The sequence below is a fragment of the Schistocerca nitens genome, chromosome 4, assembly GCF_023898315.1.
Source record: "Schistocerca nitens isolate TAMUIC-IGC-003100 chromosome 4, iqSchNite1.1, whole genome shotgun sequence".
NCBI lineage: Eukaryota > Metazoa > Arthropoda > Insecta > Orthoptera > Acrididae > Schistocerca > Schistocerca nitens.
The window spans coordinates 234,650,186-234,675,227 of NC_064617.1; the positions used below are offsets into that span (position 1 = coordinate 234,650,186).

The following is a 25,042-nucleotide window of genomic DNA, read 5'->3' on the forward strand; positions in this document are numbered from 1 at the left end:
AATCATCTCTGATTGCTGCTCTGCCAGACACAGTCACAGTCAGGCTCTAGTGCCCTGAGACAGTGGCTATATGCTTGTGTGAATGTGTGTGTGTGTGTGTGTGTTCTTTAACATTTTAGCTGTCTTTTTCATTGTGACTGTCTGTGACTCAATGCCTCCTCTACATGGGGGGTAGCAATCTATAATTTCCGTATTGTTGTTATTCCATCATGGACTTTCCATTGTTTGAGTCATTGATATGGCACACATAGCATATTACATTTTAGCAGTTCGTGAAATGCAAAAATTTTACATGTTTAATCATTTCAAACAAGTTCCTACTTTTAAATCTTATCAAGCTCTGACTGAATATTTGTGCAGCTTTTTGTTGTGGACCTTCTTTATATATAACTACATTAACTGCAAAAAGTCTGGAGTTGCTATTAATATTGCTTGCCAAGTCATTAATATACGTGAAAAGCAAGGGTTGCAACATGCACATGCTTTCATGGGTTACACCTGAAGTTACTTCTACATCTGTTGGTGACATACTGCATCCTCACTTCTCTAAAATCTTCATCCAGTCACAGATTTCTCTTAATAACCTATTCGATCATATGTTCATCAATAAACGTTGTTGTGGTACTGAGTCAAATACATTTTGGAAGTCAAGAAATACTACAATCACCTTAATTGCCTTGATCCATAGTTTTAGGATGTCATCTGAGAAAAGTGAGAGTTGTTTTCGCATGAATAATGTTTCTTGGAATCCTTGCTGGTTGGCATTGAGGAGGTCATTCTGTTTGTTAGAGCTACCTCATTATGTTTGAGGTCAGACTGTGTTCTAAGATTCTTCAACAGGTGAATGTTAATGAGGTTTGACATTGCTTTTGTGAATAATTTCTGCTACTATTCTTGTAGGTGGATGGTACACGTGCTTTCATCCAATCACTCAGTCCAATTTTTTTTTATTTTTATTTTATTTTATTTTATTTTATTTTATTTGTTTGTTTGTTTGTTTGTTCATAATGCCTAGGTAATTTATCATTACTATTTGGATACTTTCATTTGTGGGCGAAATTTCTGTGTGTCATACACTAACACTTCATAATTTCCTACTGCTATTATTATCTGGACTGGACTGTGATTCATCCAATATAAGAAAATGATGTGTGTAATGTACGCAACTGGGTAGGAGCCTCTGATGTGTAGTACAGAGGTCATCCATTCAGAGGGACCCAATAGTTTTCAACCCTTTGGCACAAGTCAAGGAAGTCACAAGCTAGCTTACCACAGAACCTTGGTAATGATTTGTTCAAGCCTTCTCTTTGACTTAGAAACAAGGCCAATAATCAGTTGTGGGGACAATGTTACAGATTGTGAACTTCATTGAAATTCCGTGAGCAAGTATGAACTTCTCGGCTAGTCATTGAAATGATCCAAGTGTTACTTAGAGTCCATATGATAGATACTGTTTATTCGAACAGTGGAAAGTCCAGGTTGGAAGATCAACAATATTATGAAAAGGATAGATTGCTACTCGCGGTAGAGGTAACCCATTGAGTTACACACAGGTGCAATGAAAAGAATGTGAAACACTAAGCTTTTGGCCAAAGCTTTCTTCAGAAAAGAAAAGAAGGTGTGTGCGCACGCGCGCCCACACACACACACACACACACACACACACACTATATATATATATATATATATATATATATATATATATATATATATATATATATATAAGCGCTGGCAGGTCGATAGACACACAAACAAACACAAATATACACACAAAATTCAAGCTTTCGCAACAAACTGTTGCCTCATCAGGAAAGAGGGAAGGAGAGGGAAAGACGAAAGGATGTGGGTTTTAAGGGAGAGGGTAAGGAGTCATTCCAATCCCGGGAGCGGAAAGACTTACCTTAGGGGGAAAAAAGGACAGGTATACACTCGCACACACACACATATCCATCCACACATACAGACACAAGCAGACATCAAGATGTCTGCTTGTGTCTGTATGTGTGGATGGATATGTGTGTGTGTGCGAGTGTATACCTGTCCTTTTTTCCCCCTAAGGTAAGTCTTTCCGCTCCCGGGATTGGAATGACTCCTTACCCTCTCCCTTAAAACCCACATCCTTTCGTCTTTCCCTCACCTTCCCTCTTTCCTGATGAGGCAACAGTTTGTTGCGAAAGCTTGAATTTTGTGTGTATATTTGTGTTTGTTTGTGTGTCTATCGACCTGCCAGCGCTTTTGTTTGGTAAGTCTCATCATCTTTCTTTTTAGATATATTTTTTCCACGTGGAATGTTTCCCTCTAGAGGGGGAAACATTCCACGTGGGAAAAATATATCTAAAAACAAAGATGATGTGACTTACCGGACGAAAGCGCTGGCAGGTCGATAGACACACAAACAAACACAAACACACACACAAAATTCAAGCTGTCGCAACAAACTGTTGCCTCATCAGGAAAGAGGGAAGGAGAGGGAAAGACGAAAGGATGTGGGTTTTAGGGGAGAGGGTAAGGAGTCATTCCAATCCCGGGAGCGGAAAGACTTACCTTAGGGGGAAAAAAGGACGGGTATACAATCGCACACACACACATATCCATCCACACATATACAGACACAAGCAGATATATATATATATATATATATATATATATATATATATATATATATATATATATATATATATATATATATATATATATATATATATAGGGAAACATTCCACGTGGGAAAAATATATCTAAAAACAAAGATGATGTGACTTACCGAACGAAAGCGCTGGCAGGTCGATAGACACACAAACAAACACAAACACACACACAAAATTCAAGCTGTCGCAACAAACTGTTGCCTCATCAGGAAAGAGGGAAGGAGAGGGAAAGACGAAAGGATGTGGGTTTTAGGGGAGAGGGTAAGGAGTCATTCCAATCCCGGGAGCGGAAAGACTTACCTTAGGGGGAAAAAAGGACGGGTATACAATCGCGCGCACACACACACATATCCATCCACACATATACAGACACAAGCAGACATCTCACAAGCAGACATATTTAAAGACAAGACATATTGTCTTTAAATATGTCTGCTTGTGAGATGTCTGCTTGTGTCTGTATATGTGTGTGTGTGTGTGTGTGTGTGTGTGTGTGTGTGTGTGTGTGTGTGTGTGTGTGTGTGCGCGAGTGTATACCCGTTCTTTTTTCTCCCTAAGGTAAGTCTTTCCGCTCCCGGGATTGGAATGACTCCTTACCCTCTCCCCTAAAACCCACATCCTTTCGTCTTTCCCTCTCCTTCCCTCTTTCCTGATGAGGCAACAGTTTGTTGCGAAAGCTTGAATTTTGTGTGTGTGTTTGTGTTTGTTTGTGTGTCTATCGACCTGCCAGCGCTTTCGTTCGGTAAGTCACATCATCTTTGTTTTTAGATATATTTTTCCCACTTGGAATGTTTCCCTCTATATGATGATGTGACTTACCAAATGAAAGTGTTGGCAGGTCGACACACACACACACACACACACACACACACACACACACACACACACATATATATATATATATTCACACAAAGGAGCACACTTCATGCATTCGAGACCCCTCTCTCCAGCCAGAGTTCTGACTGCAGCAGCCAGAGGGAGTGATCATGTATGTGTGAGGTGTGCTTGCTTGTGTGTATATGTGTGTGTTCTCTTTTCTTTCTTGAAGAGGGCTTTGGCTGAATGCTCAGTGTAGCCGTCTCTTCATTGTGCTTGTCTGCAACTCAGTGTGTCATCTTTATGGTGTGTAGCAATCTATCCTTTTCGTAGTATTGTAGGCATTGTTTATTGTAACTTTTGCCATGAACTGCAACTGGTTGAACATTATTCTCTAAATGGGTATGGAACACACTCTTTAATAACCTTTGCAGAAAAAATAATGAGAAAGTATTTGTTAAACCATTGGTTGTTATGGTGAATCATAGGCAAAGCAAAAATGGAGTGGATAAGTGTAGTATAAATTTAATGTCACCACTGATAATGATTTCACTGTAGTGTTATATTTACCATTGTGTTTGATTAATTGTTCAATGTATCTGTAAGTGCTTATATGTATACCAACAATGGAAATTCCTGGATGGAATAATACACAAAATAAAGGAAAGGTAACCCCTTACCTATAGCTGACTGAAGTATGATCCACAGAAACACTCAAAAGAAAACTGTGTTTACTTTAGCTTTATCTAGCAAAAGTACATACATTCACCTACAAATGACACAGATACCCAAATGTATGCCATGGGTGTGAGTGTGTACATTGGGTGGCTGTGTGTGTACTTTTGCTAGAGAGCTCAAAAGCTAGTATAAATACTGTTTTCTTTTGTGTATTTCTGTGTGCATCACTCATCAGTCAGCTATAGGTAAGTGGTAACCATTTCTTATAAGTAGCTAGATACTGCCATGTGAAGTCTTTTAGAAGAGTAAGGAACATTTACTTGAGAAAGTAATGTGTTTCCTTTTGTTTGCAGGAAGCTCTGACTGAAGCCTTTGTCCTTCACTATAGTCGAATCTCTATGATGCTGGAACGTTCAGCAGATCCTGATACTTTATCGAACAGAGTTGTTCATGTTAGTGTGCAGTTGTTCTCTAATGAATGCCTAGCATTCCATATGGCAGAGAATCTGAATCTGCTGCATGTCATGGTTATTAGTTTGAAGTACATGATGGCAAAGATACTTATACCAAATACTTTGCATGGTAAGTTAATACATTTATTTAATATTGTAAGTTGACACTTTTGAATAGAAAATAAGTAATAATCTACTTAGGACAACATTTTATCAGAAATTTGGATTTGTTGATGTGTACTTTTTTATAAATAATGGTTAAGAGAGGCAGAGGCGAGTTGACTAGCTACAGCTGGATGGTATAATAAAGGACTTTCTGAGCAAGATATAATTGAAAAATAAGAGTCCATCTTAAAACAGACATAAAACATAACTCATGTGACTGAAAGAACAGGACATAAGTATGTGTAAGAAAACTGATGAATTGAATTCTGTTGGTGCAGTAGAAGAAAATTAGGAGAAAGAACCTCATAAACTAATTTTAACTCTGAAATTTTCTCTTGGATATCTATGTTATGCAGATGAGAATTAATGTTGCAGGCTGAATTTCCCTTTTCTTAATCTTAGTTTTCAGTAGTGTGCAGCAAATTAAATGCTTTTTAGCATACAAACCCCAGTCTGAGTAAGTGAAACTGTGTATACACAGGGAAGTGATTGTCTTGGTGATTCACTGAATTTTGTTCATGGTATTACTAAAGTGAATCACATTGCAATATGGTCATACATATATGACTTGAATTTTTGTGATGTCACTGACTTATTCTGCCTTGCCATTTTGGTAAATTATTATGGAAAATATGTTTCAAGCACATTTTGTTAAAAAAATATTCCCCTACACATTCAAATGTTCTACACCATTTCAAAAATAGTATTTGCTTTCCTAAATGTGTTGAGAGGAAATGCATGCAAAATTAACAAATGTTTTACTAGAACCTTCAACATCGTAGCGCGTCAGCAATCGTTGGTTAATATATTAAAAAACTGAAAACCCACCTCGATTACGAAAAAAGCACCTAGTGGTAAGTGTGAACCCAGGTTTCGGCGTAGATAACTACACCTTCTTCAGAACAACTGTTGTTCTGAAGAAGGTGTAGTTATCTACGCCGAAACCTAGGTTAACACTTAACACTAGGTGCTTTTTTCGCAATCGAGGCGGGTTTTCAGTTTTTTAATATAAAATATCTTACAAATATATTTCCTCTGAACACATTCAAGAAATCAGATTATGTTCTTCACAGTGAAGAGCATTTTGAATGTGTGGGTAAGTATTATTAGCCACCAAGTTCCACTGCAATCTCTGTGTAACTATTGTTGTGGTATTTGCAATTTGCATATGATTTCACAAATTATTTATCCTTTTTCTCATTTGTACTGATTAAACAATACATTCCAGCTACTGAAAGAGTTAAAAGTTTAATAGCACTCATTAACAGTGATTTCAAAACACAGTTGACTTACTAACGTTTGTGGTTGTCGAGATTTGCATCATCTGGATCAAGAAAGGAAACAGAATGAAAAAGGTAGCTACACAACTTCTTTAGGAAATTAAGAAAAATGGGAAAGTCATAAATTTGTTAAGAAGTAACAATGGGTTGACAGTCAAGACTTAATTCCAGACTTATAATGAGTTGCTGGTATTTTATAGATCAAAGGTAAACGCTTAACTGAGAGAAAGTTAATAGGAAATAAATGAGAAAGTGCAATTGCAATTGAAAGAAAAATTAATATAACAAGGTTGAAAAGAAAAAAAAGAGTGGTTTCAAGGGTAGGAGGAGGAGAGGGAGCTGGAAAAATAAATGAAAGTTAGGAAAATGGTATAGAAATTAATATTTACAACTATATCCATACTCTAGAAACACTGTGAAGTGGTTACCAGAGAGTACTTCCCACTGTGTTCATGGTGTCACACATCAAAATTTCTTCCCATCAAAATTCATTACCGTATTTACTCGAATCTAAACCGCACTTTTTTTCCGGTTTTTGTAATCCAAAAAACCCGCCTGCGGCTTAGAATCGAGTGCAAAGTAAGCAGAAGTTCTGAAAAATGAAAAATGTTGGTAGGTGCCGGCCACAACTAACTTCTGCCGTCGGATATATGTAGCGCTACACAGGCATGCTTTGCAGGCACAAAGTTAAATACTGGCGCCAAAACCTCTGCGTCAGTAAATAAATAAAAAAAAAAGGTGGAAGACGAGCTTTTTTCTCTGCCCCGAGTTTCGACCACTCCGTTTTCATACATTATCCAACGAAGTAAATACAAATTCCGTATTGTTAATCTTCGTATGCAGCAGCATTTCAATGTACTATGAAAATCCGACTGGCAAGACTGTTTGGGATGTTTGTCAATATGGCCAACTCTACGTTCTGAATTTTTTCCTACCTGTGAGAAGAGATGGTTGCTAATAGGAACTTTTATGAATTGTGAATCACATGCACTATTCTCTTCATCATAAGAATAATACGAATATAAACATTTTGCCATGTATTCTTTCGTGTTTGCTGATATCTCATTTAAATACTGTCTGCCTAATAAACTACGAAACTAGAGTGAGACAACAGTAAACGCGGAAGAATAGGCCTATACATATCATGCATGTTTATATTCGTATTATTCTTATGCTTAATAGTGATACAGTCAGAAATGAAGCACGGCAATTGACTAGATTTTTAAATCTAAGATGACCCTAATTTCTGTGCAGAATGTAATGTACTAAAGAGGCATCTGCAAAGATTTTCAAACGGAGAAAAATGTTCGCTAAACTCTTGTTCAGAACATCTTCTATCATACGCTGTCTATTATTTGGTTCTTGTTGATCATTATCAAAGAAAGCAGCAGTGTAAGTAACAACAAATAGCAGTCTCTTGCCATCAGAATGTGACAAACAATGCATAATACAGTACAGTAATGCATTTTCTGCTTAACGTGATGTAAACACCTATAACAAAGAGAACGGCACTTATCAAATAAAAAAAAAAAAAGTAAGCAATCAATTCAAACCAGACGAAGCATGTGAAAAAGGAAGGGTACCCGTATAAATACGGACAGAGTGCCTGACGCTTAGCAATGGCTACCTGGTAACGCTTAACTGGTTGGCTTACGACTCGAACCAAACTACTGTAGCTGTGTCGTCATTCATTCGACCTAAATTGTATCTCATATTACAATGGACCAACTTTGTTTTGATTTGGAGGTGCGGCCTAAAACTTTTCTTTCCCCTTGAATTTCGAGTCTCAAATTTCAGGTGCGGCTTAGATTCAGGAAAAATTTTTTTCCTTGATTTTGAGTCTCATTTTTCAGGTGCGGCTTAGATTTGAGTGCGGCTTAGATTCGAGTAAATACAGTAATAGAGTACAGAAAGATTGACTGCTTAAATGCCGCTGTGCTCGCTGTGATTAGCCTAATTTGTCTTCACTATCTCTGTAGGAGCAATACGTACGATATCACTGTTGGTACAAAAGCTTCATTGTCACTGATAGCAGTTTTAGTACGGATATTCTCAAAGAGATCAGGTTTACTTGTTGCTATTATATCTACCATTACCATCAATAGTGAGCTTCTAATATATCTGTTCTAAGTAGTTTTCAGAGGAAGCATTTAGCATTGTTTTGTATGATGTATTTTCTTACCCACCACTTACTAAATGGTAATTATCCCAGTCAATTCTCAGATGATGCCTGGATAGTCATGAGTGTTAAAGTGCTGCTTTGAGGCTGGGGAGATACACCAACCCCAGACCGAATCAGCCTGTCATTTTAACGACAATGGTCAGTGTGCTGGCCGGTCTGGATGTGGTTTTTAGTCAGTTTCCTCACATCCCACTTGTAATGTCCTGGGGTTGTTAGGAAAGACCTAACAGTCAATTTGAATACACTTTATTGCAATTAAAGAAAAGACACCTTCTTGGAACAAAATGTGGAACAAACAGAAAAAAAACACAACTCTGCGATAGCAAAACAGATAAGGAAACAAGACAATGGACGAAAATACTGACCACAAACTACTCTAAAAAATACAACATGCTACTTAAAGACTACGGTGAGCGAATACAAGGCTAGGGCCAGCGTAAGTACTGGTCGGAGCTGTTCCTAGCGGTTGGTAAACACTGCTGGTCTGACGGTCTAGGCGTGCCTATAAAGCCAGGTTGGCAGAGTGTTACATCAGTCATACGAGTTCCGATTGGTGGAAGACTGTTACATATTGTCTGGCAAAGTAGTTCCGTGTTTATTTGGAAAGTGTGTTATTGTTTCTGTCCGCTGGCGATGTTTCTCTCCGTGCTGCTGAAAGGGGGTTAGAAACCCATCTTGCGTTTATGTTCTGCGGGCCCACTAACAATAAGAGGTCACTATGACATTTCTCCCTCTACGAAAAAAAGGCACAGCACCACAAAAATCCATAGGAGTAGGGGCATCGTGCCTGATGTCCATGGGTTCGTGGCAGGCAGGGGTGGGAGGTGGCGATGCAGCACGGGCAGCTGGCGGTGGAGGCAGAGGGGGAAGCAGAGGTTCCGCCACAGGGCGGTCAGCGATAGGCACTGGAAACTTCCCTTGGGTGCTGTGATGCACCAGATGGAGGCAGAGCAGGTTGAATTGCCAGCGGGCGGTGGAACTGTTGGCGCACCGGAGAGATGCCATCGCCCGGCCGCAGAGCTCGGTGATGACGGCAGGCGCCCAGCGTATCTGTGGTTGAGAGAAGGTCCTGCCTGATGAGAAAGGAGTACGTTGGCACACGGGCGGGAGGGTGAGAAGCCTCAGGAACTAGGACAGTTAAGGGGGAGCAGAATGGTTGACAGTGAAGTATCTCTGCTGAACTTTTACCGGCATTGGGGGCGGCGCAGTACGTAGCCAAGAAAAGAAGCATGGCCTCCTCCAGCGGGTGATGGCTCAGCAGCTTATCGAGCTGGGTCTTGAATGTCCGCACAAAATGTTCCGCCCAATCATTTGATGTAGGGTGAAATGGGTGGTTTGGACGAGGGGAAATTCCATTTGCAGTAAAGAATTGCTTAAACTCAATCAAAGTAAACTGTGGACCGTTATCCATAATAATCGTTTTGGGGAGTCCTTCGACTTCAAAGAGGCGCCATAGAATTTTGATAGTCTCGGCAGAAATGGTGTTCATCATGCGGGAGACGTAAAGGTATCCCAAGCTGGGGTCAATCGGTATGAGCCACTGGGAACCATGAAACGGCTCTGCAAAATCCAAATGGAGACATTCCCATGGAGCAGCTGCATCTGGCCACGAAAAATACTGGTGTGGGGGTGCTGCCTGACATGTTTGGCACGTGGTGCAGGCTGACATGAGGGAGGCAATGTCTTTATCCATACTGCACCAATAAAGATGTCAGCAGACCAGCTGTTTGGAGAGGACTATGCTCCAGTGGCCAGTGTGGAGAAGGTAGGGGACATGGCAGCGCAATGCATGTGATATGGCCATCTGGGGAGCATCAGAATCACTATGCAAAAGGAGAACGCCACAGTGGAAAAAGAGACTGTGCCGATGATCCCAAAAGTGCTGGACCTCTGCATTGTGGACGCTACGACAGTTCGTTGGCTAACCCACAGCAATTTGGTGGTTGAGAGCTTGCAGTGTCTGATCCTGGACGGTGGCCCGCCGGACCGCATTTGTTTGTTCCACATTTCCACTTTCTGTACACCAGGAAGGAGTCTTTTCTTTAATTGTAATAAAGTGTGTTCAAATTGACTGTTAATTCTTTCCTACCAACCGGAAGAGCTTCTTCAGTCCTTGGTGGAGACTGTACAACAGATTCAGGCAATGCTCGCACATCCAGAAATTCACTCTCACTCGCCAGCGTTGCAAGAAGTAGCCATAGGGTTGATTCCATCGGAGAAAAATTGAAAACGTTGCACATGGCTCCACTAACGTTTCTGGCTTTTGATAGATCTGTTGAACCATGGTCAAATTATGTCAAACTTTCTTTTCTTGTCAAAAGTCTCCAGGTCAGACTTATTGGGAATGGATTACGATGCTCCAGGTCTTTCCCGCGATTGTAAATTCGTGTGTGCCAACATTGCCTACAAGCAGTCTTATGCCTCTTCGTTAATCCACGATTTGGTGGTGTTCCACACACCAGACGAGGGTCTTCAGGCTGATGTTTCGAAGTTACAGGACTTGTCCCTCGACACCTGTCTGCTGATCATTCGTGTGTTTGAACAGTCTCACCGGCTACAACAACCGCATCTTGATCCAGCTGTTTTCGCAGCTCGCCAGTTGCCTAGCGCCGAGCAGGAGTCTCATCAATTCGTTGACCCACTCCATGACAGGAAGTCTTTCGCCCTCCTGTCCGGACTGTTTCTGGACTCACCGACGGTCAGAGTGCCCCCACCGCCGAGCAAGATGCATAACTTCCAACCGAGCAGGCCATATCGCCTTGGTGTGACAGGCTTCACAGAAACATTGTGTCGATACCACACTTCCTGCAGATGCACAGGCTGGCCACGAATCATCACCTCACACCCTGGATGCTTCGCATTCCATTGACGGCCAAGTATTCTCCATCATTTCTCAATCGGATGCCCGTTTTCTCATTACCTTGGAGGTTGTGCATATTCCGGTGGTCTTCCAAATTGACACAGCATCATGTGTCTCTATTGTGAATGGTGCCACATACCAACATTTGGGCTCACCGCTTTATCCCCATACACTCGCACCTTGTGCAGTTTCAGTAATCACACTATATCTGTCAACAGCGTTTTTTCCACACAAATCTCTTACAACGGCTCTTCCTTCAGCGCTCAGTTTTTGGCGGTCAGATCCCCTGGCACTACTAATCTTCTGGGTGTGGACATTTTTATCAGCGCAGAATGCAGTACAGGCGGTGTTGATTCTCTCATCCTCCTCGTCCCATTGCTCAGAAAATTGAACATGTTGTTCTCATCTTCCACACCTGGGGTGAAGGGTTTCACCGTGCATGTTCAGCTTCTTCCCTCTGCTGTTCCTCGTTTTTCTAAGGCCTACCCAGTCCACTTTGCTCTCCAAGACAGACTCCAGGGTGAATTTTGATGTTTACAGGATTAAGGCATCCTTTCTCCCGACGCGCACAGTCGCTGGGCGACGCCTATTGTAATAGTCGAGAAGCTGAATGGTACTTTACGCATCTATGGCGATTTTAAGGTCACGGTCAATTCTCAGTCCGTCATTGATGCCTATCCTTTCCAATCAGTGGATGACATACTCACACGTCATGCGAGCTCAACCGTTTTTGCCACAATTGATTTGCATGAAGCTTATTTGCAACTGCCATTGGGATGAGGAATTGCAGCAGATCCTGGTCATCAATACCCCATGTGGCCTTTCCCGGTACAACCGCCTCCCGTTTGGCGTTGCCAGCCATTTTCCAATGTCAGGTGCCTGAGGCGGCCAATTATTTGGACGGTGTCATCATCGGTGGCTCTTCCACGGTGGACCTCGCGGACAAGCTGAATCGGCTGTTTCAAGTTTTTTCCGAGGCTAACCTGCGTTGCTGAAAAGAAAAGTGTGACTTTTTTGCATGAGAGGTCAGCTATCTTGGGTTCACGATTGATGCCCGCAGCCTACACACCTCTAAGGAGTGTGTCGAGGTGATTAAAAACCTGCCTTCTCCCACCAACGTGAAGCAACTGCAGTCCGTCGTCAGTCAAATCAACTATTATCGGTGCTCCATACCCCACGCCGCTGAGATTTCGGTGCCCCTGACCGGGTTATTGTATAAGGGTGTCCGTTGGGTTTGGGTCACAGTGTGTGAGCAGTCTTTCACATGTCTCAAGTCAGCTCTCTCCTACCCTCCTTATCTGGCCACTTACAATCCTTCCCTACCCCTCATCGTCACCGCCGATGCCTCGGACTATGGCCTGGCTGCGGTCCTCTTGCAAGTTGTCAACGGCGTTGAGAGGCCGGCGGTTTTTGCATCCAAAAAATTAACCTATGCTGAAGCCAAATATAGTCAAATTGGAAAGGAAGCTTCGGCGCTGGTTTTTGGCCTGACGAAATTCTACGATATCATGTATGGTTGTCATTTCACGCTGCAGACTGATCACAAACCTTTAGTTTGTTTGTTTCACCTGGGTGCTACAGTGTCCACCTGGATGACGTGCCGTTTGTTTGTTTCACCTGGGTGCTACAGTGCCCATCTGGATGACGTGCCGCTTCCAGCATTGGGCGCTCTTCCTGGCGATGTTCGACTTCGATATTGTCTACCGCACCTCTGAACGGCACACACACGCTGATTTTCTGTCCCGGCTTCCCCCTTGCTTTATTTCCATGTTGACCCAGACATGGACAAAACAAGACAATGGAAGAAAATTCTGACTGCAAACTACTCTACAAAAGACAATCTGCTACTACAAGACTACGGTGGGTGAATCAAGGCTAGGGCCGGCGTAAGTACTGGCCAGTGCTGTTCCTAGTTGTTGGTAAACCCTGTCGGTCTGCCGGGCTAAGCGTGCTTAGGTCAGCAGAGTGCTACATCAGCCATATGAGTTCAGATTGGTGGAACACTGTCACATGTTGTCTGGCTAAGTAGTTACATGTTTATTTGGAAAATCTGTTATTGTTTCTGTCCACTGGTGATGTTTCTCTCGGCGCTGCTGAAAGGGACTTAGCAACCCATCTTGCGTGTCAGTTCTGCAGGCCCTCTAACAATAAGGGGCCTCCGGGCCTTCTAACAATAAGGGCCCACTACAACACCACTAAGTGAATGCTGGGCTGGTACCCCAGTCTCACCTCAGTTACACAATTTGCAAACATTTAGAAAACTTTCACCCACTTTCACATGTGTGACACTGCATGCATTTTGCTGTGATAAACACATTACGTCCCAGAGGGTAATGGGGTTGTGACAGGAAGAGCATCTGGCCACCCCTTAAATTATGCTAAGTCCTTTAATAACCATGCTGAACCTGCACCAATGCGAGACAAAAGCACAAGAAGAAGAATTCTGGCATTATTAAGGTATTCTCAAATGATGACATTATGATTAACAATCACATGTATGTGAACTGAAGTTTTCTCAAAGGTTTTGTGTTACATCAAGAGATGAGTCTGATATTAAAAAAAAGAGCCAATTGCAAGACTACAACCCCTCTTGATGCTGCTCATACACCTAAAAATTAAGTAAAGTAAAATGAAAGCAAATGAAAAATAAATATATTGACAATATGACAACACAGACAGTAAGTAGGAAGAGGATAGAGAGAAAAATGTGAAATAAAAACAAGGGCTGGAGATATCAGCATGTGTAATCCAAAACACCGCATGCGGCTTAGAACTGAGTGCAAAGTAAGTGGAAGCCTTTCAGATATTCATAGCAAAAAAAATTAATTTCTTTACACAAAAATACCAACAATGCACAAGGCTTTAGGATTGTTGCATGAGTTGATACGCTGTGGCTCATTAAGATTTCACGTAGCGGCACCTATTGCTTGTTGGTGTTAGTGAACCATAATGAAGCACTTTCATTATAGTGCCAAATTCAAGAGGGGAGTTATTTCTTTTGAGGAACAGAGTTCTAATTGTGCTGCAGGTCTGCGATATGGGATTGATGAGAGCAAGGTCAGGCGATGGCAACTGCAGAGAGACAAATTATTTGAATTTTCAAATAGCTGGAAAGCATTTAGTAGGCCAAAGTGTGGCCGATATCATGCACTAGAAGTGATTTTAAATGAATTTGTTAAGGAACAGCATGAGAAATTCCTGCCTGTGAACACTGAAATTTTCAAAATTAAGGCACATGAAATTGCTAGAGATCAAAAAGGCGAAAATTTTAAGGCTAGTCGCAGCTGGATTGATCAGTTTATGAAGCACTGGGGTTTTTCACTTCAGAGGCGAACTTCAGTTGCACAGAAGCTGCTGAAAAATTACGAAGAAAAACTTGCTACTGTGGCGGCGGTGGTGGTCGTGGTCCCACTTTCTTCAAAATTTGCAGCTTAACTTTAATACCATGCATTCTGATTCTTCATTGGAGGACAGGTGTAATGATGGACTAAGAAGACGTTTTTGCCATTGGACGTGCAGATGCAGTCGAAAGCTGTTGCCATGAATTGGAGCCCATTGTCTGATGCAATGATTCAGGGATGCAATGGTTCAGGGTAGCCCATTGATGCCTATAATCTGGACGAGTGCACTAATTTTTGCATCTGTTGTGGTTCACCGAATACATGTAGGTAATTAGAGTAAGTGTTCATGACTGTTAACCATATAGAGCCCAGAAGAGTGCCAACACAGTTAAAATGAATGTGGTCCAGACAGAGTGGAGAGTGGACCAAGGGGTGAAAGTTTGAGATGGAGAGGCCTGTGGTAAGCACAAGCCAGACAGCTGTACAGTCTCTTGCACACCCTCATTTATACCAGGCCAGTAAGCATGTCACTGTGCTTGTGCTTTGATTCACGACATTTTCTAGTGCCCATGATGGAGTAGTAGTAAAACCCGAGGGCAGGTTGGGATGATAATACAGTGTGCATCTGCATCCTGCAGGTGGCTATTGTTGGTGACTGACTGGCGGTAGTAATGACAGCACAGGCCCGGAACTCAGGATTGATATTCTTGGAAAAGAATGTGGGCCCCTGTAGAGCGCGTGATGCATGACCTGCTGTAAGTTTGGCCCATGTTTAGAGGTTCATACAGCTGATTGGGCAACTGAACCAGGATTTTCTCCCCAATCCGTGTGTATATGGAAACATGAGATTTTCTGCTGATCAAAGCCTAGTTGTGGCCCTGTAGGTAAGTGACATAGAGCTTCCACATTTTTGTGTTGCACTGTGGACTGGTATTGAATGGTATAATAGTATAAATGTATCAGCTGAGAAAAAGCACCCAATGGTGGAGCCTTCATGCTGTCCATTTTGGAAGACTGTTGTGGTGCCCAAAAAGTGCTACCATCAGTTTTGGGTCTGTAATTAAAGTGAACTTGGTCCAGAATATGTAAATATGGAATGTTCTAATTGCAAAAACAATTGTTAAAGCTTCATCTTCAATCTGTGAGTAGTTCTTTTGGGTGGGTGCCAGTATCTTTGGATGTGTAGGCAATTGATCGCTAAGGTCCATCGTTATTCCAGTGTGCCAACACTGTACCATTTGCATACAGTTAGACATTTGCAGCCATAATGAGTGAATGCAATGGTGAAAAGGATATAAGATAGGGTGCCAAGCTCAGCATATGCATCAGCAGTATGAAAGCAAACTTGCAAGCAGTCATCCACAAATGATTTAGTGGATTCATGTAAGGACCACCTATGGGAGGAACTTAAATTAATAATTCACCTTTCCCAAAAAGGTATGCATCTCTTACAAGTTTTGGGGGCAAGGTAGCATGTCGATAGCTGTGGTGTTATGGTCATTGAGTTGGATCTCTTGTTTGTTTAGCAAGTGCCTGATGTATTCGACTTGTTCCTGGAAAAACTGGCATTTGTCTAAGCAGTCCTTTTCACATAAGATTGTGAAGAGGGTGCAGAGGGTTCACAGATGGTCCCAACACGTAGCGCCAGTAACAGTAAAGTAGTTGACATAGTTAGTGCAAATGGCTAATGGACATGGTTAACTGTTCCAGATATCTGGAAAATTGCCTGAGTGGAAGAGATCCCTAAAGACAAACATTTGCATTTGTATAAACCGTATGTAGTGTTGGTAATCACAGTACTTTGTGACCCCTCATCCAATTTGTGCCTGGGAATTGATTGTTGATTTAAAGACTCTGCATGACCAGAGGGAGACATTGGGTTTCTTCACCATTAACAGAGGTGTGGCCTAAGCACTCATTTTAAATTTTTCAATGACTTCAGCGTCATAGAGCCAGTGAGTCCCTGGTTAATGGTGATTTGTAAGGAGCCAAGAATGGGCTGTGCTTGGCAGAAACAAGGCACCACATCAGGATGCAAGGAGATATGAGCCTGGAAATTGGAGGTGTGTCGCAGGCCAGATTCAAAAATAAAGGCAAAAGTGGTACAAAGGTTGTAGAGTTGCTGGAAGGGAACCATTTTAGAGACAACCTGAACCTTGTCAGTGATGAAGAAGCCAAGTGGCAAGATGCTTTTAGGCTGTGACTATTGTGAATTGATCCCAGATGGGAACTGATCTGTCACCATAGGATACCAGTTTGCAGGAGGCGGGGACTTACACTAGGGAATCCACAAGAGCATACATTTGGAAGTTTACCAAGCAAAGTGTAATTCTTGTGTCCGCCTGGAAAGGGGTGACTGTGTTCACAATTTTGAAGTTAATAATTAACTTGTGAAAGAAATGATCACATCGGGAACTATTATCTGAGATTCATGCACTATTCCTTGATGCATGCAAGGAGCTGTTTCTGATTGTCATGCTGGCTTCTGGCAGACTGTTTGGAGGTGCCCATCTTTTCCAAAAATGGGTGAAATGCACACAGTAATCCAGACAAACCACACACACGTGTGCTGTGAAGCAGTCTAGACAGGATGAAAGACCCTATTGCCCATGGTGGCAGGGATTGACTGGCTGTTCAGAGGCCATTGATGCATCTGAAGTGATGAATCACGATTACACCATCTGGGAAGTAGTTTACAGGCATTTCACAATCCTGGGGCACAATGCAGTGATTGGACTGCATGCTACTCGTAGTCAATCCTTTCAAAAGTGTGTGCCATTATCAGAATAGTTTGCGATGACGGGTTGTCTAGCTTAAGGGCTGGCATGCGTATTTCTCGGTTGGGGGCCAGTTGGACCACTACATCTAGAATTAGAGCTTGTGCTTTTGCATTCTGGCGTCACACAAATGAAACCGCAGTGGTGACTCATCCCTGTAAATCAGTCACGCAAGAGCAATAAGACTAACCAGGTAGCTTGTGGTATTGATGAAATTTGAGTTACGATACGAGCATATGGAATTGTTGCAAATAATAGATCAAAAGTAACATTCACAATTACTTGAAAGTAAGGGCGACTGGATTTGAGAGAGGAGCCGACTTCTTCTATAAGAAAAAAATCTCCGCCATTAGAGAGGAAGAGCGATTGTTGGAGAGCGTCATTAGTGACCTGACAGATGCAAAGTCTGCTTCAGCTGCTTTAAATTAGTGTTCCAATGCCTAAGCATCATCAAGAGGCAGAAATGCAACTCTATGACTCTCCACCTGGGAAGTGACTGCTGCCTGTATTGGGTGGGTACTCAGTATCTACAATTGATCCTCCAGAAGCTGAATTTCTTTGTGGAGCAACTCATTTTGCCTGCTGCTGCGATTGCTCCTGCAGTAGCAGCTGTTGCTGTCCCAATAGTTTCAGTGTCTTAGCATCCCTGGCACGCTACTAATGTACAGAAGACGACAACAACATTCAATGAAGACTGCTCTACAAACAAGCAAGTCCAGAAAGTAATCAACAAGAGAAACCAAGACATAGTAAAACGAAAACCAAGGAACAGTGGTGCTTTATGGCTAGTGACATGATTGCGAGACGAATACACTAGTGAGAGCGTAACTGTGGTACAGCGAGCTTTTTAGTGCTGCATCAAGCGCTTATTGGCTGTTGAGATGGGTGTGGCATTGCAGTACAGTGCAGCCAGTGCTGCACCATGACAGTGCTAGTGTTCGTAGCTGTAGCTGTTCCACCTATCAGCTGAGATTAATATTCATGCTGTCTGCTGAACTAAAGTCGCCGTGCTAGGATACCAGAGGAGGAGCCGAGCTGTTTCATAAAATTAAGATGTTCATGGTCACTGTGGGACATACATGTTATCTATGAAACTAAAAGACAGTGGGGACTCACCATTCTCTGTCTCAGAGAAAGACATTTTTAGACAACCAGTTAATAAAATTCTTAAGAAGTAACCAATGTTGCTCTGATTGAATGTAGCTACAGCCTGGTTCAAAGTTAAGCCCTCAAAAGTGAAATAATTTTTTTGAGAATGAAGTTGGATGGAGTGGTAAATATTTATAAGTGAGGCACTTAGAGCAGTTATGGAAAAGAAAGTGTATAGTATCACACGTGCAGATGTGTTATATTGTATATATATATATTATTACTGCCATGTTATCTTCATTCCCAGGTACTGTCTCAGAAGCAAATTAAAAATGATTGTGATATGATTTATTGTTTTTATTTACCAGATCCAAGCAAGAATTCTCACTTTGTTGTGGACTGTGGCCGCCATGTAATGAAGGAACACTGCTACTGGCCACTTGTTTCGGATCTGAATAATGTTCTTTCACACCGCCCAGTCGCTATTAAGTTTATGAGTGATGACAACTTACTAGAAATGTGGTTTGGTTTTCTTTCCATGTTTCAAGGTAATTATTCATGTTCTGTATTTACAGTATGGTGTGACATATACTAATGACTACTAATGATGTAAATTATTTGCTTCACCAGTTTCAAATTTTCTTTGTGCTATTGTACTATTATTTTTTCAGGCATGAATGTAAACCAGCGAGAACTTACTCAACATGTTGAATTTGAGCCCAATACTTACTATGCAGCATTCTCAGCTGAACTAGAAGCTAGTGCATACCCCATGTGGGCTTTAGCATGTCATCTTGTTGACTGTTCTACTGTGGAACTGACAAGAAATGTACTATCAATATGCCGGAATGCTCTTCAAGAGTGGCTGGATGCTGTTGGCTTTACTAGTCCAAAATCGGTGGGTTTTTAAAACACTTAAAATTAGTTACATATGCCACATTTTAAACAAAAAAACATTTTCAGGATCAGATGCCGAATCTGGCCAAAAGGTATTGGCATGAATTGCAGATTAAAACTGAAGGAACCTCAGAAAGGTAGGAAATTAAGATGATGGACTAGAATAAGTTGTAAGAACGAGAGGTTTTTAAGAGTTTTAAAGGGAACATTAGGCAACAGTTGACTGAAATAGAAGTGAGGAACACAATAGAAGATGATTTGGATAGTCCTGAGAGATGAGGTAGTGAAGACAGCAGAGGATCAAATAAGCTAAAAGATAAAGCCAAAAAGACAAAGCCCAGTAGAAATACTTGGATGAAAAATGAGATACTGAATCAATTGAGGAATGGCGGAAATATCATAATGTGGCAAATGAAGCAGGCAAAAGGAAATAAAGCTGTCTGCAAAATGAAAAATGAGATTGACAGGAAGTGCAAACTGGCAAAAGCAGGAATGACTAGATGAAAATGGAATACTGTAAAAGCATACAAGATTATGGGAAAGATAGAGACAGGGAAGTTAGAGAGACCTTTTAGAGGGAAAAGAAACAAATGTATGAATGTTAAGAGCTCAAATGGCAAATACAAAGCAAAGAAGGGAAGGATGAAGGGTGGAAGGAATATATAGTTAGCATGTATAAGGGAAATAAACTTGCAGACATATTAGAGAAGGAGAGTAGGAAGTGAATAAAGATAAAATGAGAGGTATGATATTATGAAAATAATTTAACAGAACTTTGCACGACTGAAGTTGGAACAAGACTCCTTTAGTAGACAAAATACCGTCGGAATTATTGAGATCCTTGGGATAATCCAGTGTGGCAAAATTATTCCATCAGTGTGCAAGATATATTAGACAGGACCAAAACCATCAGACTTAATGGAGAATTTAAAAATCCGAAAGAAGGCAGGTGATGACAGGTGTGAATATTGCAGAGTCATCAGCTTAAAACATTATGGCTGCAAAATATTGACACGAATTACTTAAAGAGGAATGGAGAAACTAGTAGATCATTTTGTGTTCGGAGAAATGTAGCAACATGTGAAGACATACTGGCCCTTCGACATATCTTAGAAGATGGAACGAAGAAAGGCAAATCTACATTTATAACATTTTTAGATTTAGAGAAACCTATGACAGTGTTGACTAAAATACACTCTTTGAAATTCTGAAAGTGGCGGGGGTAGAATATGGGGAGAGAAAAGTCATCTGCATTTCGTACAGAAAACACACTGGAGTTGTAAGAGTCAAGGGAAAGGAAAGGTAGACAGTGGTTGAGAAGGTTGAGAAAGGTGTGAGAAGGGCTATGGGATCACCCCAATGCTATTCAACCAATACATTACACAAGCAGTAAAGGAAACCAAGGAGAAATTTGAAAAGGTAATTAAAAGTTCAGGGGGAAGAAATAAAAACTTTGAGGTTTTCTGATGACATTGCAATTCCATCAGAGATGGCTAGTGAGTTGCAGTTGAATGGAATGAAAAGAGATTGTAAAATGAATATCAACAATAGTAAAACACAGATAATGGAGTCTAGTCAATTTAAATCAGCAAGGGAATTTGATTAAGAAATAGGACACTAAAAGTAGTCAGTGAGTTTTGATGTTTGGGCAGTGACATAACTGATGATGGCTGAAGTCAAAAGGATATAAAATTCAGACCTGCAGCAGCATGAAAAGTGTTTCTGAGAAAGGGAGATTTGTTGACATGAAATAGGACGTATTTTCTCAACATACTTTTCTCAACATACTTGTTCTGAGACATCGAGGGATCACCAATTTAGTATTGGAGGGCAGCGTGGAGGGTAAAAATCGTAGAGGGAGACCAAGAGATGAATACACTAAGCAGATTCAGAAGGATATAGGCTGCAGTAGGTACTGGGAGATGAAGAAGTTTGCACAGGATAGAGTAGCATGGAGAGCTGCATCAAACCAGTCTTAGGACTGATGACGACAACAACAACAACAACAACAACTTGTGTGGAGTATAGCAATTCAGGCAAGGAGACAATAGAAGCCTTTGAAATGTGGTACTACAGAAGAATGTCAGAAATTGGTGGGTTGATTGAATCTGTTGTCTCGAATTAGTGCGTAAGCGTGTGCGTATAGTAACCAATGTTAACTGGAAGTTTACAGACATCAGACTACGTGTGTAATGTCAGTGTTCTGATATTTTCTGGTCTTACTTGAATTAGTTCTCACCAACATAATTGAATGGAAATGGTACTCTATTTATATCTGTTTCTTAAGTTTTGTTCTGCTATTGTTTGTACATTGCTTCATCACTTGAGTTGAAGTGCAGCTATTTTGAATCTTGGGCTATGGTACAACACGTATTGTACATTATTGAGAACTGGCAAGTATATAACTTTGTATATCTTCAAACAGTTTTAACTGTTTTGAGAAACGTGCCATCTATATTTTACATTGCAGCTTTTCATGCTACTACCGCGTACCTTGCAGTTCATAAAAATATAAAAGCAAAAAAGAAAATGTAGTATGTGTAAATGTAAATAGCATTAATCATACGTGAGATATCTTTCTTACATCCATCTACGTTTCTGGTAGAGGGGACACTTTTCTATTTTACTTGTCAAGACAAAACTTTTTTACACTAGTGAAGAAAGTGTTCTTGACATCATGGAATTCATACTTTATGCAATTTATTGCTTACATATCATATATTAATGCTCAACATTATACGGACAGACAGAAAGGATGGTAAATTACTTAATGGTCTGGTAATCTCTCTCTCTCTCTCTCTCTCTCTCTCTCTCTCTCTCTCTCTTTCTTTCATGATAGAAAGATATTAGTAAGGATTGTGCTCAAGAGCTGACAAGTTAGTGTGTGCACAGTCAAGATAGGTGACTGTTAAGAATCAACCCTCACCACACCACACCACTTCCATTTTCTCCGAACCCACTTCATCAAAGATTGCTACCCACACCTATCAGGCAGCAGAGTCAGGAGGTAACCATGGATTTCTCTCTCTCATATCAGTTTTCTGTCCTTTTTCTGTGCCTGTTTATTGCTAAGTGCCCTTTCTATTTGCTGAGTAAGGATGTGTCCTTATTTAAATATTACTTCCCATTCGTTGACACTGACGATGATATGAGAAACTTGACTGGCACTGCAGCATAAGTAGCGTATTGTGCAATTTCTGTCCATGGGAAACAAACCAAATACTTACATGTTCAGTTTCAGAATTATTTTTGTTCCAGATTATCTCAATAATGGGAGCTAGATATCACTATAGGGGGGGGGGGGGGACCAGCAGCAGTTGAAATATGAGAGTGGATTGCATTTGCATTCGGATTTATGTATGTTGGACTCCAAATGATCACATTGAAAGGCATGGTAGCATTCCAATAACTAATTGACTCTAATTCAGGGGAGTTATGGTTTGAGTCTCACCCTGATATACATGGTCTGAATTTCTCGCAGTTTTGCACACTCTCTATAACGCAAATGTGAGAATCGTTCAGAATCATGACCATTTCAATCTGTAGTATTCTTGCTATTAAACCCTAGCCAGAAAATGTTCCATGGTTTTTGTGTGTCAAATAAGCACATCTTCCACTATGGAAAACCTTTTTTATAGTTGCATGGTGAGCATAAGTGCATTTATTTGCTTGCTGCCTTCTGAGTGAGTATTCTCAACAAAATGTTTTAATGTTAATGACAGGTGGCATTATGCCCAGGACAAGACATTCAAAACAGTGGGCCAACCATCCACCTTCTATTTACAGTATACCTGTAAGGTATTCAGATCTGTCTGTGATAGGTAACAGAGAGAGTTGGAAGATTGAGCAAGAAGCTGAAGTGCAGCAATTAAAGCTCCTAAGCAGAATTTTTTGTGAAAATGTTGACATAGAAAATGAATTTTCGAGACTATAATGAGTGAACAATAACGATATAGAGGAAATCTTGTCTCTTGCACATGATTTTATTGCATTTTCTTGAGGTCTGCATCAGCTTTTCAAGTCGTGCTTGGTTTGCAGTGTATATTTGTGGGATACACGAAGAATAATTGGGATACACTTGATTATGTTGTTCTCTGGGTTTTAATATTTCAAAATTGTATGATAGTACAGTAGACATTAAGGTACAAAGTTACATAAACTTATTAAAGGACACATTTAACATAAACAGTGGATAAGGTGAAAAATATGATACAGAATATACTGGATAGGCTCTCAAATAGCTTGGTATAAATTGAAAAATTTCTATTTTTATGTTGTGCAGGTGCACTTACAAGGAAACATCACCAACTTAACCTCATATTTTAAGGAGAGAAAGACCCCACATGCAAGGTATTAACCCCAATAATTGATACCACACAGAAATATGCCCCAGAATTCTGCTAGTACACACTTACGGTCTTCTGAAAGCACAGTTTTTAAACATTTGTGCTAGGCTATTGTCACTCGCTCCACTTCCCTGCAGCCACTTAATGCCTGAGTGTGAAGTACTGTAGAGTGGAGTGAGGAAGAGGCTTATGTTCACAATGTCTGTGAACAAACGAATGATAGTGCTGTGTTCATTGTGCCAAGTAGGTGGTACCAGGGATCTCTTTGCTTTAATCACCTTTATGTTGCAATTCACAAGTACATAGTGAACTAATGAAACGAATGAGTATGTCATTATAGTAGTAGCACTGTTTAATTATCATCATCGTCATCATCATCATCATCATCACTGTTATGCGTTATCTTCTTTGCATTGTAAAGTTGACACTGTTGAAGTGAACTAAATTTGTGCGAGTTGCACTAGTCTTCTTTGTGGCTGGCATAATTAAATTGTAAATGAAAAATACTGAATTTCATAATAATTTTTCAGTTGCTTTCGTTTATTTATTTTGATTTTGAGGAATAGATATATATTTATAAACTCCTACAGAATATCACTAGGAGAATATTGTTAAAATAATATTGATCACATATGTGTGTGATATTGACATACTTCATACTCGTATTACTTATTGGGTTCTTGTGCAAAATAATGTGTTCTTGAACGAGATTTTGAAAAACCTTTACCATATGTGAACCCATACCCCGTCCTCTTCCCTTGTGAATAGGAGAGCTTCAGTTATCGCTCTGCTGTACAGTACTTTGTGCTTTGGCATTAGACGGCTGCAGTGGGGCAGAGGCAGGTAACAAACAAATGATGAATGCAAACATTTGAAACCTGTGCTTTCAGGAGGTCTTATCTGTGTACTCTCAGAATTATGGCCTAAATTTTTGTGTGGGTTTGATTTTCAAGGCTGATATCTTGCAATTGTCCTTTTTTCTCCTTGAAATATGAAGTCAAGTTAGTGATATTTCCTTCTTAGTCTACATTAATCACAAAGTATGAGCTGACATAAAATAGCAGCAGGAATGGATATTTGGGTTCCCCTTCTAAAGCTGTTACAAATGTTGAAGGCGTAGTACAAGTTGTCTTAGTTTAGTAGTAGTTTCCTATAACAAGATGTTTGTGTTAATTACAAACTTACATAATAGTCTGAATGTTGCTTTGTTATTAGTAGCTAAACAAGGTTTAGTAACTGATGGCAAAGTTCCCAAGTATCACAGTTCAAATGGCTACAACTGAATAAAAATTATTTTAAAATTTGGGTATGTGTCTGTTTTAACACACATTGTCATTCCATCACTAAAACATTGCATTTTTGTTCATAGTTATGTTGCAAAAGCTGTGGTTTTGAAATTTGAAACTCATCCTAACTTCACTTTGCACATTTGGTTGTCTGTATGGCCTGTCATAGTTTATTATGGATGGAGCTTTTCATACTCTTTTTCGTTAATCTCTGCATATCTCTATATT

At 40.5% G+C, this 25,042-nt stretch overlaps 1 protein-coding gene across 2 annotated transcripts in view; it reads left to right on the forward strand.

The window, feature by feature from the left end:
* LOC126252102 (E3 ubiquitin-protein ligase Ubr3) overlaps window positions 1-25,042 on the forward strand; it is a 304,811-nt gene that overhangs the window by 70,282 nt on the left and 209,487 nt on the right. For both annotated transcript variants that reach the window (XM_049952962.1, XM_049952963.1), the window contains exons 7-9: window positions 4,493-4,721; window positions 18,654-18,833; window positions 18,957-19,183. In XM_049952962.1, the coding sequence (XP_049808919.1) occupies window positions 4,493-4,721; window positions 18,654-18,833; window positions 18,957-19,183 (636 nt within the window). The remainder of the gene's footprint in view (window positions 1-4,492; window positions 4,722-18,653; window positions 18,834-18,956; window positions 19,184-25,042) is intronic.